The sequence below is a fragment of the Sceloporus occidentalis genome, unplaced genomic scaffold (assembly GCF_023333645.1).
Source record: "Sceloporus occidentalis isolate IW3139 unplaced genomic scaffold, rSceOcc1.0.p SCAF_2, whole genome shotgun sequence".
Taxonomy (NCBI): Eukaryota; Metazoa; Chordata; class Lepidosauria; order Squamata; family Phrynosomatidae; genus Sceloporus; species Sceloporus occidentalis.
In genome coordinates, this window is record NW_028316982.1 from 125,948,372 (window position 1) to 125,965,534 (window position 17,163).

Sequence of the window (17,163 nt, forward strand, 5' to 3'; positions counted from 1 at the left end):
TATTAGAAAGGGATGTCATATTGAGGAGGGAGCAAGCTTGTTTTCTGCTGCTCCAGAGAACAGAACCCGGAGCAATGGATGCAAGCTACAGGAAAAGAGATTCCACCTCAACATTAGGAGGAACTTCCTGACAGTAAGGGCTCTTTGACAGTGGAACACACTCCCTCGGACAGTGGTGGATTCTCCTTCCTTAGGTTGTTATCACACGACAAAAACTTCCAGTCTATTCCAAAGTCATTCCGGAGTCAATCATAGGTATTCAGTTAATGCGTGAGATTTTATCACATGCAGTCGCTATCATTGCAGAGTCTTGTCTTCTGAGCCCGATCCAAAGTGAACCCTGAAGTAGCTAAATTTGGTGAAGTACTGAATTCACAAATCCCTCTCCCAGGCTGATTTGCATTCTGTTCTGGTATTTCCCCCTCCCAACCTAGAAAGCTACTACAATTCCCATGAAGCTTCACTGCAATCTTACTTCTATTTTGCTTCCAGTAGTCCTTCCGCTTCTAGTGCTTGCGAGGGGAAAAGCAGATGTTTCCAATGGTATGGGTGCGGAGCTAGTGGAAAACGCATATGTGCTCGTTTTAACGTGAACAGAGCAGTGTATGGCTTGTGCCTCCCGCCCCTCTGCAAACGGGGGTCTCCTTTGGGTAGTCATATTCTGACCTACCCAGGTGCGTTACCCAGCCGATGTGATGCGGAGGGGGGTGTCTTATTTTGCCAACACATGTCATGTTTGCGAGATATATATATATGTGTGTGTGTGTGTAGGAGCGATGTATGCATGTACACATGCACATGCTAGCGTGCAGACACACACATGTACATATGCAGATATATACCCGTACATATACATGCATATACATACAGATATAAATATGTATATATTCACGTAATATATATGTATATGTATATTTATGTGTATATATACATTTGCACGCCCATGCCCATGGCACACCCATGGGGGAAGTAATGTGTGTGTGTATGTGTGTGTGTATATATATATATATATATATGTATGTATATAAGTGTGTGTACATATATATATAGTTGTATATATGTATACACACACATATGTGCCTTGAGGAGCTGAAGCACACACATTCTATTTACAACTACATGTGCTTGGAGCATATAGTAGCATAGCTGCTGACACTTTTCCTGGTGGCACATCTGTGCATATAGATGGATGCCCCTATATATATATATATATATAGACACACACACACCAACACACACATATATATGCATAGGTGCATCCATCTATATGTGCAGATATACATGTATAAAGTGCACTTACAATGTGTGTAGAACAAGTGCCTGCGCCCATATATATATATTGCCCACATCTATATTTCATGTGGAGCCTGTATTCATGTGAAACAGGAAACAGGGGAAGCAGCTCCCTTCTTCACCCCAGAAGCGTGAAAGTTCACGATGCGTTCAGAGCCCACTGGGCATGCGTAAGGATCCCAATTTGAATTGGAGAATCCACATAGTATGTACTTTTGTGATAATTTATTTTGCACTCGCTCCTCTTTGCATTTGGAACAACCGCAGTGTTGCTCTTCACCTGTGGTAATTAATTTGGCTTAATTTCGATTGGCCCTGCTTGGCATTTCCTTTGGGATGGGGGCACATATCCCAGTATGATAACGACCATAGAGGTCTTTAAACAGAGGCTGGATGGCCATCTGTAGGGTATGCTTTGATTGTGATTTCCTGCATGGCAGAATGGGGTTGGACTGCATGGCGCTTGCGGCCTCTTCCAACTCTATGATTCTATATCTAGTTACACATTCCAAGAAAGTGCTATCTCCAAGGAAAGGGACACCTGGCATTGCAGGAACTGCAGGACTGATGCCTTCATTTTCTATGCATTTTGCATGGAGTCAAAGCCAAGCTGGAAATTCTACAGCAAAGGTCCAAAACACACTTAGAAATAATCCAGTTTAAGCCTGCTTTAACTGCCCTGGCTCAGTGCTAGGGCATTCTGGAACTGTAGTTTTGTGATACATTTAGCCTTCTCTGTCAGAGAGCTCTGGTGCCACAAGAAACTACAATTCCCAGGATTCCCTAGCACTGAGCCAGGGCAGTTAAATCGGTGTTGGGCCGTGGAGGTGCCTCATTAAGGGGACGCTTAAGAAGCAGGGAGGCACGGGATCACTCCGTCTTAAAGACGACGACGACGACGCCGCTACATCCCTCTCCGCCCCTTCTTCTCCTCAAAGAGAACGACGCGGCACCGCAGCAAACAGAGGAGCAGCAGGGGGTGACGTAATGCGCTTGCGCAGTGAGCGTCCGTAGCGCCCGCCGTCCTTCGTTTCCGGGGGGAGGGCAAGGGGCGGGGCCAAAGAGTAGGGGCGGACGTCGGCGAGCCCTGGCCCCGCCCCCGCCCTTTGCCCCCGGATGTAGTCTTGCCTCTTCTCCCTGCCCCGGTGACTGAAGCCCGGAAGGCCGAGGCTTCGACTTCCTTGTCTTCGTGTGTGATCGCGGGGCTGAGCTGGGCCTTGGGCTCCTCGCCTGGCACTTCGGAGGTGCCACGATCCGCCTCAGGCGCCCATAGACTGCGCCCGGCCCCCCGGCCCTCTAAGGAGCTCGGTAGGACCGGCAAGTTTTACGATTACAAGGGGGAGGAAAAGATGGTCTCTGGAATTGGCGGCTGCATCTGTAAACCGCCTTTCTACCCCTGTTTAAATAAGGCACTGATGCCATACATCCAGAGAAGTGAAGCTTAGTTAAAATGTAAATGGTCTTTTTCAGTCTCTGGGGACTAAGGTTTAGGAAGACTTAGGCCCAAAACACATCACAGAAATAATCCAGCTTGAGACCGCTTTAACTGCCCTGGCTCACTGCTAGGGGATGCTGGGAGCCATAGTTTATTGTGGCATCAGGCTAAATCTTTCACAGAAGAACAGGTGGTGGGATTCCCTGACACTGAGCCAGGGCAGTTAAAGCGGTCTCAAACTGGGTTATTTCCACAGTGTGTTTTAGACCTTAGATCTCTGAGCCAACTTGGGTCCCTTTGGGGAGAAAGGCGGCATATAAATGAGATTAATTCATTAAGGAGAGGGAGTTGGCCCAGGGCCGTGCACTTGGATTGCTCATAGTGAGCAGCGGTTTGACTCATAGGTTCCTGAAGAGTATTGGTTCTAGATAGGAACGGATGAATACAGTGGACCCTTGTTATACGCTGGGGATTGGTTCCAAGATCCCCCGTATATAACAAAATCCATGTATGCTCAAGTCCCATTAAGTATAATGACATAGCAAAATGGTGTCCCTAATAAAAAATGGAACATCAAGGTAAATGTATACTTTTTTGGGACATTTTCAAACCATGTATGCTTAAATCCGTGTATAAAAAATCCATGTATAAGAAGGGCCAACTGTAGTTTGGAATTAAGGAGTGACAAATGCTTAAGGACGATCTTATCCAGACTATTGACTTGAAACCTATTAACTCTCTAGGAATGGGAATCCTGTTTGAAAATCAAGTTCTAAGTCCAAACATGTGAAAAGTTTAAAACTGTTGTTTGTAATCACTTTCTTGTGTTTGGATAGAGGATGGCTGCTGAGAAATCTCACCAACCAAATACAATTAATGGACAGGATCAAGATGCCACTGGGAGTAATTCAAGCAGTAGCAGAGAAGTGGAAGAAGTCAGCGGAGGAAATGATTTGCTTCCCAATGGATTTCAGATGGAGGAAACTGAGAACAAACTCTTGGATTCAGCACCAGATGCTTCTGGATCACTGACAAAGGGACCGCTGCTGTTCATCAACAGGCAGCAAATCCAGTCAGTGGCCCATGATGCACGAGCAGATGAACTCAGAGGCCTGGAAGTTGACGTATATGACCAGGATGTATTGGAACAAGGAGTCCTTCAGCAGGTAGACAGTGCAATAAGTGAAGCAAACAAAGCCCAAATTGCTGATGCAGAAAAATTATATCGATCTGCATTAGATGAGTTCAGGTAAGTTGAATGTTATTATTTTTTTTTTAACTGAATAGTTAATTTATAGGCATTTTGGAAATTTGAATGTATATAGATGCATCAGGACTTGAATTAGGGCAGTTTATCTGTTAGATCAAAAATTCTTTCCCATACTTGGGTCAAAGTGGATTTTTAATAAATTAAATATTATTTTCTTTATTTAAGCAGTTGCTCAGTTGATCATAGCCTCTAGCACTGAGTATATCAAAGCTGAAATGCACTCATCTAATATGTTCAATAAATTTAGTTGAGGCCAGTGGGATATAGTCCAGGATGATTACAAAGTAGTTTGTGGATTGAAACTGTGGGTGAACATCTGGTTCTACTGATCAGGGTTCCATTGTTGATGTTGTAAAATATGCTGGTTACACAGAACAAAATAATTGTTTATTCCATTAAAGCCAGTGGATGTTTTATCATGAATCTTACAGAAATAGGATTGCATCCACTATTAATTCCTTTTATACAATACTAAAGACAGTAGGGAGATTTGGATTGAGTTCAAGAAAGAAAGTAGGACAATCACTGACAGAGTTTTGCAGGACCAACAATCTATTCATTGCAAATGCCTTCTTTATACAATCGGGGATGAGACTGTACACATGGACATCACCAGATGGAGAACAAAAACCAAATGCATTACTTAATAGGAAACAAAGTCCAGCGGCAGAATGCAGTACAGACCATTGTCTATTAATATCCAAAATTAGAATAAAGCTGCAGAAAAATACCAAATCAGTCACCTTGGCAAAATAGGATCTAAAGAAAATTGCAACATATTTTAAAGGATGTGTGAGAAACAGATTTGCACTAACAGTTCAGCTTTATTTTAATTTAGTTAAGCCTGTTGTACTGGGTACCAGATGAACTATGGACAGAAGCCAGTGACATAGTAAAAGAAGAACACAAAAAAATGATACCTGTGGCCAAAAAGGAGAAGAAACAATGGATGACAGATTAAATGCTTCAAGAACTTAAAGGAAGCAAAAGCATAGAGTCACAGAATCATAGAGTTGGAAGAGACCACAGGGGCCATCCAGTCCAACCCCCTGCCATGCAGGAAATCTCAAAGCATACCTGACAGATGGCCATCCAGCCTCTGCTTAAAGACCTCCAAAGAAGGAGACTCCACCACTCTCCGAGGGAGTGTGTTCCACTGTCGAACAGCCCTTACTGTCAGGAAGTTCCTCCTAATGTTGAGCTGGAATCTCTTTTCCTGTAGCATCCATTGTTCTGGGTCCTGTTCTCTGGAGCAGCAGAAAACAAGCTTGCTCCCTCCTCATTATGACATCCCTTCAAATATTTAAACAGGACTATCATAACACCTCTTAACCTTCTCTTCTCCAGGCTAAACATACCCAGCTCCCTAAGTCATTCCTCATAGGACATGGTTTCCAGACCCTTCACCATTTTGGTCGCCCTCCTTTGGACACGCTCCAGTTTCTCAATGTCCTTTTTGAATTGTGGCTCCCAGAACTGGACACAATATTCCAGGTGGGGCCTGACCAAAGCAGAATATAGTGGCACCATTACTTCTCTTGATCTAGACACTATACTTTTATTGATGCAGCCTAAAATTGTATTGGGCTTTTTAGCTGCCGCATCACACTGTCGACTCATGTTCAACTTGAGGTCTACTTGGACTCCTAGATCCCTTTCACACGTAGTTTCATTCAGCCAGGTGTCCCCAATCCTATATCTGTGCATTTCATTTTTCCGCCCTAAGTGCAGTAGCTTACATTTCTCTGTGTTGAATTTAATTTGTTAGCCTTGGCCCAGCTTTCCAATCTATCAAGGTCATTTTGAATCTTGATCCTGTTCTCTGGGGTATTAGCTACTCCTCCTAGTTTGGTGTCATCTGCAAATTTGATAAGTATGCCCCCAATTCTTTCACCCAAGTCATTGATAAAGATGTTGAACAGTACTGGGCCCAGGACAGAGCACTGGTCACTTCTCTCCAGGATGAAAAGGAGCCATTGTTGAGCACCCTTTGGGTTCGGCCGGTCAACCAATTACAAATCCATGTAACAATTACGTTGCCTAGCCCACATTCCACTAGTTTGTTTGCAAAAATGTCATGGGGGACCCTGTCAAAAAGCCTTACTGAAATCAAGATATACTATATCCACCGCATTCCCTTCATCTACCAAGCTGGTAATTTTATCAAAGAAAGAGATCAGATTTGTCTGGCATGACTTGTTTCTCTGAAACCCATGTTGACTTTTTGTGATTATGGAATTGCCATTTAAATGTTCACAGACTCTCCGTTTAAAGGTTTGCTCTAGAATCTTTCCTAAGCAAAGGGAGACAGAAACACAGTTAGAATAATGAATGCTACTGTCCAATGATTAATGTTCAAGGATAATGATCACCTTATTTGGTACAAATTGGTTTTGACCATGGACTGTCTGACTATCCTTTTGGATCCTATTCGAGTGATTGACGCAGATCAATTGACCACTGGCCTGTTTGACTACTCTTTCGCTATTTCCCAAGGAATAATGTCGGCCATGGCTTATCATTTGACTTCTTTTAAGCGGTGCATTGTTTGTTGGGGCAAAATCCCTGGGCAAGATACCCATGATACCTGCCTCCTGTGTCTGGGTCATAATGTGGCCTCCTGTCTGCAATGCAAATTACTGCCCCCCAAGCCTGTAAAAATTGGGATTCTCGCCTGAAAGCTGCACTCTACCAACAGGTTCACTGCCTCCTGTGGAGTTGGCCTCATCTAGCAAAGACAGAGCTGATGACGCAGCTCAGAAAAAGGGTGACTCTTCCCAAAAGGATGATGATAAACATTTCAAATCTGCGGGTGGCCATCACTTTCCTAAGACAAAGATAAATCTTCTAAGGACAAATCTTCTAGACATTTCCAAAAATCTGACTGTGATAAGTCTGACCGGGATTGGGGCTCTGACTCGGATTTATCATCTAAACGCTCCTCTAAGCGCAAGCACCAAGCTGATGACACTTCATCTTCAAAAAAGCACAGCTTGGCTTCATCTTCTCCTTTGGGGAAGAAATCTGATAAGACAAAGCATCCCATCTCAGCATCCCTGGGCATGGATCTGACAAGACCGCATGGCCTTGTCTCCCATCCGAGAAGTGGTTGTTCTTCCCCCTTGGGAACCTTCGCCTGAACCTCAGGTGATCCAACTTTATCTGAGCTCAGAGTCCGAGGGTGAAATCCATGAGCCTGATCCTCCGGTCTTGACTCCTTCTGCAACCTTAGTTGGCCGGCCCCCAAGAGCCTTTGGAACAAATGTCGTCTCGTCCTGACAACTGAATTGAAGTCGAGGTCAAGATTCATCCCAAACCTCAACACCATGCTGTTGACCGACAAGATGACTCTGTCTTTGATGAGTTTCCTGACCTGGTTTATGATGAAGAGTCTAAGGCCTATTATATGCCTGTAGACATTAATGAGCTCCGAAGAAATTCGGCTGCTGAATACCGTTCTTTACCTTCAATTCAGTCCCAGCCCATACGGGCTACGACTCCTAACCCTCCGCCAGTACTGACCTGATGTGAGTGTTTACGAGATCGACCACTTCCTCGGATTCCGTCTGATGTTTCCTCCAGGTCATCCAGAGCTTCCCAATACAGGTCCTCTTCATCTGACCACTTGGTACACAGATTTTCTCCACTTCCAGCTCTTGTGATTCATGAAAATGCATCACCTACCGATGATGTCAAGACCTTTGCCGAGCAGGTCATAAGGATGTCCAACGCTTTAGGTCTCGAGTTTAACCACAATGAAGAAAGCTCGCTGGACCCTATTGAACGACGCATACGTGACAAGGTGCCTGCCCCACCATCCATTGCCTTTCTGCTTTCCATGCAGAAAATTGCCCAACAATTTTGGATGATGCCAGCCACAATTCCTTCGACATCGAGAAAGATAGACAATCTATCGAATTACTCCTTCGACAGCATCTTGGCTCTTTGAAGACCTGCGTGCCAATTCGGCTATTGTAGAGGGGCCCCAGCAATCCTTTACTCCTAAGACCTCCTCTTCTCCTGCAGACAAGGAGGCTAAGAAATTGGACGGTATGGGAAAGAAATTATACGCTGCTGCAGTTCTGGACCTTAAGGTTGCAAATCATGCAGCGTGTAAAGGTGCCTATCTGGGATAGAATGCTGTACATCATTGACGACCTCACCAATCACAGGTGATTCATAGCCCTAGCTCTGCATGCTGAACCTTATGCTTTGAGAGCGCAACAAATTAATTCAGCCTGCCACTTTGCAGATTGTGTGGCAAAGGACTTATCTGGATCTATCGCATTACACTGCCACGCCTGGTTGTAGGCTTCGGACTTGACTTTTCAGACCAAGACATTGATCAAAGACATGCTGTTCCACGACACAGGCTTGTTTAGCAAGGACACCGATGAAAAGCAAAACTTGTGAGAATTCGCAGAGGACCACTTGAAGAACTACAGTTACAAGTGAGCAATCTGTCCTTTTGTGTGCACAATAAAAATTGTTTTACTTTCTGGTGCTGTTTCATAGTCATGTCTACAAAGTTGGTATGTTTTATGAAATTCTGTCTTTTCAGATATTTGAAAAACAGGCAGTACTTTAGAGAAGTAATAGTGAATGTTGAGATTTAGGTATTTCGTAGCATTCCAGTTGAAGGTACAGTTATTTCTACTTAATGCTTATGTTTTCACATTGATGTTTAGTAGCTGATCACTGAATTTGTATTTTCAGGTCATGCACAAAGTCCCTGAAACAGATTGATACCATTATTGAGCAACTTACTCCTCAATCTGCTACTTGTAAAGCTATTAAAAGAAAATTGGATTCTGTGAAGCGGCAAAAATACAATAAGGTAATGAGAGGTTACTAATTACATGTGTAGTACTGTGGACCCTTGTTATATGCTGGGGTTTAGTTCCAAGATCCCCGTGGATAACAAAATCCGTGGATGCTCAAGTCCCATTAAATATAATGACATAACAAAATGGCGTCCCTTATAAAAAATGAAAAATCAAGGTTTGATATTTGAAATTTATACTTTTTTGGAACATTTTCAAACTGTGGATACTTGAATCCGTGTATAAAAAATCAGTGTATAAGAAGGGCCAACTGTATGAGAAATGCCTTAAAAACGTACATTTTTGAACCTGGAATGAATCTGAATATTAATACTATTAAAGTCTTATTAAAGCTAATTTGAATATCGTAATTCCTGGCTGTGGCTGCAAAGGTCATTATTGTATTTTTCAAATACTTTTTGTGTAGGTACGACATAATTTTTCTAAATTATTACATAGCGTTCAACAGATGTGGATCGTGTGTGTGTGTGTGTGTGTGATCAAACACAAATGTTGAACATACGTTCTCATCTGTTTTAAAATCTTCAGAGAACCGTTTAGTAGCTGTTTTTGAAATGATTAAATTATTAGACTATGTTTGCATTGACATGGAGGAAGGAGGAGTGAGGATCAGAGGAAGGGATATCCACATTCTAAGATATGCAGATGACACTATATAACTAGCAGAAAATAACAGAGACTTGAAAAAGTCACTAATGAAATTCAAAAGGGAAAGTGCTAAGGTAATGACGTTACAGACGGTCAGTTTAGATGGTGAGGAAACAAAGGTTTTCCAAATCTTGATGGAGTCATTGATCAGAATGGAGATTGTAATCAAGAAATCAGAAAATATTAGGATTGTGAAGCTATGAAAGAACTATATGATATCTTAAAGTGCAAAAAAACTGAATACTGAAGTTAGGATCATCCAAGCTATCATATTTTCCATCATGATGTATGGATGTGAGAGTTGGATAGTAAAGAAAGCTGATAGAAAAAAATTATTTGACATGTGATGTTGGAGAAGCATGTTGAGGTTACCGTAGATAGTCAAAAAGGCAGACAAATGGGTTTTAGAACAGATCAAGCCTGAACTCTGCCTGAAAGCAAGGTGACTACATATATACTTGTGTATAAGTGGAAACATTTATGGACTTCCTAGACACAGAAGTGAGAGCAGAGGGATAGTGCTCTCCCTGGACTCTCTTCACTGTCCACCCGTCTAGTAGGTTGTTTGCAGCTCGCCTGCTTGTGTCCCCCCCCAATTATGTGAGAAGACAACCAAGAGTGGGCAGACAGGCAGCGAAGAATCCAACTGGGAAGAGCCTACTGTAAAAGTAGGCTTTGTGACTTCCCTGCTTCTTCATACGCTTGAAGAGGTAAAGGACCCCTGTGCCTTTTCACTCACACTCCCCACCGACAGTATAAACCAGTTGCAGTTTCTAACATTTTGCCTGCATTCTCCAGCTCATTTTTGACACCTTCCCCACAATCCTGTGTGCAGTTGTTTGCAGCTTATCTTCTCTTCACCTTCTCTGGGGGCAGGGAATCCGGCAGCAAAGAGACACAGGGAAAGCAGGCTAAAGATGTGGTTGGTTTCTCATCTTTTACCTGCCTTGTCTGGCTTCTCTTAAATCATTTTCTAGTTGAGGGTAGAATATTTTATTTTCTTTAACAAAGGTAATAATAGGCTTGAACAGATCCAAACACCTACTTAAGACATTGCTTCTTAATAGCCACCTCACAATGCAAAGAAAGAGACATCACTGGGTTTATTTGTAATTGGTTGACTGGCTGAACCCAAAGGGTGCTCAGCAGTGGCTCCTTTTCATCCTGGAGAGAAGTGACCAGTGGAGTCCCACAAGGCTCTGTCCTGGGCCCAGTGCTATTCAACATCTTTATCAATGACTTGGATGACAGAATCGGGGGCATACTTATCAAATTTGCAGATGACAACAAATTAGGAGGAGTAGCTAATACCCCCAGAGGACAGGATCAAGATTTAAAATGACCTTGGTAGATTGGAAAGCTGGGGCAAGGCTAACAAAATGAATTTCAACACAGAGACTAAGAGCCAAGACAGGCCTACTGTTTGGCTGCTTAGACCACAGGGGGTTCATCACAGTAGTGTTTAATTGTTGTAATGACTGTGTGAAACATTGCAGATAAGGCACAAAGCTTAGTCTCCTTTAGCGGTGAATGCAAAATCTTCTCTGGCTTAAAATTTCTTTTTTCATTTTCATACTTTTGCTTATGATTTGATGACACCATAATCCTTAACTAAATTTTCACAAACTTTTCCAAAAAAAATTAAAATGAATAGAAATAATAAGCTTCAACATGCACAACACAACCAACTCTACAGTGCCCGGTATCACACTAACACCCCACTGATTTCACTGCCAACAGATCACATAACAGAACACACAAACATGCGCAATTGTGTGAGTGCAAGCCACACTCATTAAAACTAACATTGTCAACACCGGCTTGTACAATTATTGGTTCTCCAGCACAATTCTTCTGTAATCTTTTCTAATTTAAATGTCTTTAATACCTGCCCTGATAGATATTAAAATTAAGATTTCAATTCTTAACTATATTTACTTACCACTTAAATTTTAATCCAATGGACCCTTAGTTTATATCCAATAAATAATTATAAAGCTTGAAATTTTTTATTTACATTTTATATGAATTATAGTGCAAAAAGAACTCAGCCAGTGTATTTCTGCAAGCCGCACATTATATGCAAAGGAGTTGAATGTGGCTAGTTAGATGCTGTTTGGCCATCCTGGTATATATTATCAACATAGAATAGTAATGGTCAGTATTGTATGATAATACAGTGGGCCCTCCGTATCCGCTGGGGATCCATTCCAGATCCCCGTGTGGATACCAAAAGAGGGAGTGATCAGGCAGACCCAGTAACATCAGGGACTGTCTGAAGGAAGAGGCCCCTCCCTCCTCAACTGTCATCTTGGCCTCAGAGGGAGCGATCAGGCAGACCCAGCAACATCAGGGACTGTCTGAAGGAAGAGGCCCCTCCCTCCTCAACTGTCATCTTGGCCTCAGAGGGAGCCATCAGGCAGACCAGCAACATCTTGGACTGCCTGAAGGAAGAGGCCCCTCCCTCCTCAACTGTCATCTTGGCCTCAGAGGGAGTCATCAGGCAGACCCAGCAACATCAGGGACTGTCTGAAGGAAGAGGCCCCTCCCTCCTCAACTGTCATCTCGGCCTCAGAGGGAGCGATCAGGCAGACCCAGTAACATCAGGGACTGTCTGAAGGAAGAGGCCCCTCCCTCCTCAACTGTCATCTCGGCCTCAGAGGGAGTCATCAGGCAGACCCAGCAACATCAGGGACTGCCTGAAGGACGAGACTTCTCCCTCCTTTGTCACCTTGTATTTGTATTGCATTAAGATTTTTACTGTACACCGCTATGATCATTGCGGAATAGCGGTCTATAAATAAAACATTATTATTATTATTATTATTATTATTAAAATCCGCTGATGCTAAAGTCTCATTTTTCCTAATGGTGACACAGGACTGAAATCCCAGCTCCCTTCCTTCCCCCTCCCTCCCCCTTCCTTCCTTCCTTCTTTCCTTCCTTCCTTCCTTCCTTCCTTCCTTTCTTTCTTTCCCGGAAGAACAAGAAAATAGGGTTGCTATGTGGAGAAGGTGGCCAGGTATTAACTGGGGATAGAGAAAAGGCAGAACTACTTAACACCTTGTTTATCTCAGTTTTCCCTAAAAAAGGAAAATAGTGCACAACCTGAGGAGTGAGAATAAGGTGGTGTAGTGGGGAAATGCAGCACAGAATAGGATGAGAAGTAATGGAATGAGGCCTGCTCATATAACATCACTCTTTACTCCTTCCACCTGCTTTACCTCTCCTTCCCCCATTTAGGTTTCCTGTGGACTGCTGAAGATAATAAACTACATAGAGGTGGTTCTAATTGTGTCCTAGGATCAGAATATAGACTCATTGATTACCCACAAGTAGAATATAAATGTTATTTTGACTCCCACCTGCATACTGCTTCCTGAAGCTTCAGTTTTGGACCAGACTTGATTTTCTTGTCTTCAAAGGGATGCCTGTTTTTCTTCAGGAAGTACCAGGCCTGGCCTGAGAATCCCACTTCAGCTTGACTTTAGACTTAATTTGAATCTAGAACTCATCCTTATTTAAGAGTGCTTCTGTTTATCTCTCTTGAATGTGCTGCCAGTCAGTATCATTGCATATCTGTTCCAGTATATTGCGAGAATAAGAAAATGTTAATTCTCCATTTTCTTCACACATGCACAATTCTGTAAACCCAGCCTGTCATTTCATTGACTTTCTTTTTTAAAATCAAATGCTCCAAATATTTTAGTTCTTCTTTGCTGTTTTCCTCCAGAGTTTGTTTTAATCTATGTTTTTCAATACTAAAACAATAGTGAGTTATCACATGTACCCTTTTTGTTAGAAAGTTAGGCTAAAAGCTATTCATCACAAAAACATTTGTTGCTTTTGTCCATGGGGCTCTAAGAAATCTTCATAAATTGTGTATACTGTATATACTCAACTATAAGTGAAAAAACTTATGCCCCAAAATTGACACTAAAATCCTGAGTTGACATACATAGTTCAATAAAGTAACACTGCTTAGAAAACTGCTGAAAGAAGCACCACCATTTGTGGCTTGGCAATGATTTCTGAAAGAGCTTCCCAGGCAGGAGTGTGTGTGTGTGTGTGTGAGAGAGAGAGAGAGAGAAAGGTGATTCCCATCTCCAGCTGATGTTAAAATCTTCTCTCTTGTCCTCATCCAGATCTCTTTCCCCATCAAACACCCTATTTAACTTCACTTCCCTCCCTTTTCAATCTGGTGTTAAAACCTTCTCCAGCACCAGAGAAGTGGTATTAGGTGGTTGGAAGAGGTCCAGAGAAGGCGAAGGAGGGAAGGAAGTAAAATTTACAAGCCCTTAAATTTTACCCTCAACTTATCCATGGGTCATATCAAAACCCATGATTTTTGGTTCTAACACCTTCACTCAATTTATACATGAGATTGACTTGTACATGAGTATATATGGTAAGACACTGACTCTTCCTTTTCTGCCCTACCTTTATTCTGTTCTTTTGAGATGAAAGAATATGCTACTCAGTTTAATGTTGTATATTTTCATTATTTTAGGAACAACAATTGAAAAAAATCAACGCAAGACAAAAAAATCTTCAGAAAATCTTTGCCAGAAAGATTCCTGATGGAATAGGTGATTCTGTATTTGAAGATGATGGAGGTAAGGAATGCAATTAAGAATTCTTGGGTATATTTTGAGTGAGTGGGTATATAATGCCTGTATTTCAAGTTGGGTTCTAATATTTTGCTTGAAAGAATAAATATGTGTTAATAAATTTCAGGGGTTGATGTTTCTTTTGAAGAAAGGTTTAGCACTGCTTACCTGCTGAATTATTTATGTTGGGTACTTGTGAGCATTTTCATGAATGAATATAAATTATCGCTCTGTTCAGAAGAGATGGCTGCACTCTAGAATCACTAGTGTGTCGCTCTTAATAAATTGGAAGTGTTAAATTAGCTGAGCTGCAAAAATGTCTTAGTTGACAAACACTGTGATTGAATTACAACTTTCAGTGAAGTGCTGTCTTTCAACACATACTATTTCTAATATGTAGAAAGACAATGGGTTTGTAGCAAACACAATCATAATAGTCTGTTATACATAGTAATTAGAGAAGTTTTTTGTGGGTTTTTCGGGCTATGAGGTCTTGTTCTAGAAGAGTTTTTTTCCTGACGTTTCGCCAACAGCTGTGGCTGGCATCTTCAGAGAATGAATAATTAGAGAAGCTTCTTCCAATGGTTCTTCCCCTCTCAGCAAGAGTTCCTACTGGAATGTCCCACTTTTTGCACATCAATGCTTGAATCAAAGAGGACTATCTGTGGATTTACAGGAAAAGTCATATTCTGCCTTTATTTTTGTGACATTTACATAAGAGATGAGATCAGATGGGAAATCCACTTACCCTTTCCATTTTCCTGAAATCAGTGTTAGCCAGGGTGGTGTTCTTTTGCAAATCATTAGGGCTTCTTTTAAAGAAACATTTAGCACTGCTTTAACATTGCTTCAGCATATGTAAGAGACATGCTTTTGTCTGTAACTATAGCTCCATTCCCTCTCTTTTCTCAATTTACCATATCAGTTCTCTATTATTCTACCTCTGTCTTATGCTTCTGCCATATGTAGCACATGATTAAAACAAAATGGTTAATTTGAATTCTCTGGCAAGAACAATATGTTCTATTGATTGCTACCAATACAACATTTTGCCAACTTAGACAAACTTGTACTTAGACAAACAGTATACTTGTCTTTTATGTACTTTCTCCATTAGGAGAAAAGGTTTATAGATTCTTTAAGGTAGTGTTTCCCAAGTTTGAGTCTATAGGTCTTGTTGACTACAACTCCCACAATCTCTAACCGTTGGACATGCTGGTTGGGGCTTTTGCGAGTTCACTAATATAGCCTACCATATTATTTTGAATGGACTGATCCCACTTGATTTTGAAAGTTAAGCATGGTGCTTGGGAGACCACCAGGGAAGATAAGCACTTAGAAATAATTGTCTTGATAGATCATTGGGCCAGCACCATATAAAGCAGTAGTTCCCAACCTGGGGGTTGGGAACGCTTTGGGGGTCGAACGACCTTTTCAGAGGGGTCACCTAAGACCATTGGATTCTAGACTCTAGCACTTCTTCTTTGGCCACATCCTCCACATTTACCCTGGAAGGCCTTCCATTTTGTGGTGCCTAGGTGTGTGTCCTTTTTTCAGGCAAGTGAAGGCCCCTCCTCCTCCTGCTGTGGGGCTCCCCTGTCTCCATGGGGCAGCAGAAGCTTCCCTTTGCCCTCAGCGGGGCAGGCCCAGCAGTGGGGAAGTGTTTGTGTGTGGGGAGCCTAGAGCCACCTCTCCAGAAGCCTTGCAGGGCTGAGAGCGAGGCAGAAGCGAGGGGGAGGAGGTGTTGCTTGGAAGTAGTGTCTCGCTGGCCGTTTGAGGGCATGTGGTGGAAGGAAGGAGACCACGATGAGGAAAAGCAGGGGGCTCCTCCGAATGGTCCTGGTCACTTCCCTCTGCTCCCTCCTCCTCCTCCTCCTCTTCCAGTTCCACAGCATCCTCATCCCAGGTGAGTTACTCATTCACACTCCCTCACCTCTCTCTCTCTCTCTCTCTCTCTCTCTCTCTCTCTCTCTCTCTCTCTCTCTCTCTCACACACACACACACACACACACACACACACACACACACACACACAGAGCACTTTGAGACCACTTTAACTGACCTGGCTCAATGCTTTGGAACTCAGGTGTTTGTGAGGCATTTAGCCGTCTCTGCCAAAGAGCTCTGGTGCCACAATAAACTACAATTCCCAGGATTCTATAGCACTCAGCCCTGGCAGTCAAAGCAGTCTTGAACTGGATCGTTTCTGCATTGTGTTTTGGACACAGACATCTTCCTTTTGCGAATTAACAAATGAATCCAGTCCCTTGTTTTTATATCTCTCTCACACATTGCAGGAATAATAACCCACTTTGCTATCGCTTTAATCAGTGAATGAATCAATCTGTCAATCAATCGATGTTTATTGATTAGCCCTTAGGCCATATCACAATAACACAAAAACAGATAAAACACGCTATAAAAATTCTATAGATGTTCTATAGAAATTAGAAAAAGCTAAATATAATAAATCTAAAATATGAATAATACCGTACAGATACCATGTGAATGCCATACAATTTAAGTACAAAACCCATAAATGAAACAAAATTATAAAACTTGATTATAAGAATCTATATAAAAGATTCAAAATACAAAAATGGGTAAATAGAGAGGGGGAAAATACAGCTTTAAAAAGATAGTACATAAAACAAAAGATTGAACATCAGTTACACATCAAAATTCCTCATCACCTCTACAGTTGACCCAAATTGTCCCCACATATCTAGCTTTCAACTGTATTGCTTTACGTAGAAACCAAGCTGTGGTAATAGATATTTTTCAATCTTGACCACTCACGAAGAATGAAGTTTTAACATGGGCATCCCAGAACATTGATCGTTTGATATAGGGACCAAGATACTGGTCTCTTTCCTGTTGGTACAAATTACACTTGAATACAATATGAGCTAAAATCTTCAATCTCTTGGTCTCCACAAATACAAGTTCGCTCATTGTAAGGAATACTATTAAATCTACCATATCTTACCATTGTGTCAAGCTGATCAAATCTAGCTCGAGTACATGCCTCCCTCAGGTATTTTGGCATTTGTATTTTTAGAT

At 42.0% G+C, this 17,163-nt stretch overlaps 1 protein-coding gene across 2 annotated transcripts in view; it reads left to right on the forward strand.

Annotated features, from left to right (window-relative positions):
* The first annotated feature begins 2,448 nt into the window (after positions 1-2,448).
* Positions 2,449-17,163, forward strand: part of ERCC6 (ERCC excision repair 6, chromatin remodeling factor) — a 124,332-nt gene continuing 109,617 nt past the window's right edge. For both annotated transcript variants that reach the window (XM_089510895.1, XM_089510896.1), the window contains exons 1-4: positions 2,449-2,601; positions 3,565-3,977; positions 8,715-8,835; positions 14,001-14,106. In XM_089510895.1, coding sequence (XP_089367021.1) covers positions 3,568-3,977; positions 8,715-8,835; positions 14,001-14,106 — 637 coding nt within the window. In that variant the 5' untranslated portion in view covers positions 2,449-2,601; positions 3,565-3,567. The remainder of the gene's footprint in view (positions 2,602-3,564; positions 3,978-8,714; positions 8,836-14,000; positions 14,107-17,163) is intronic.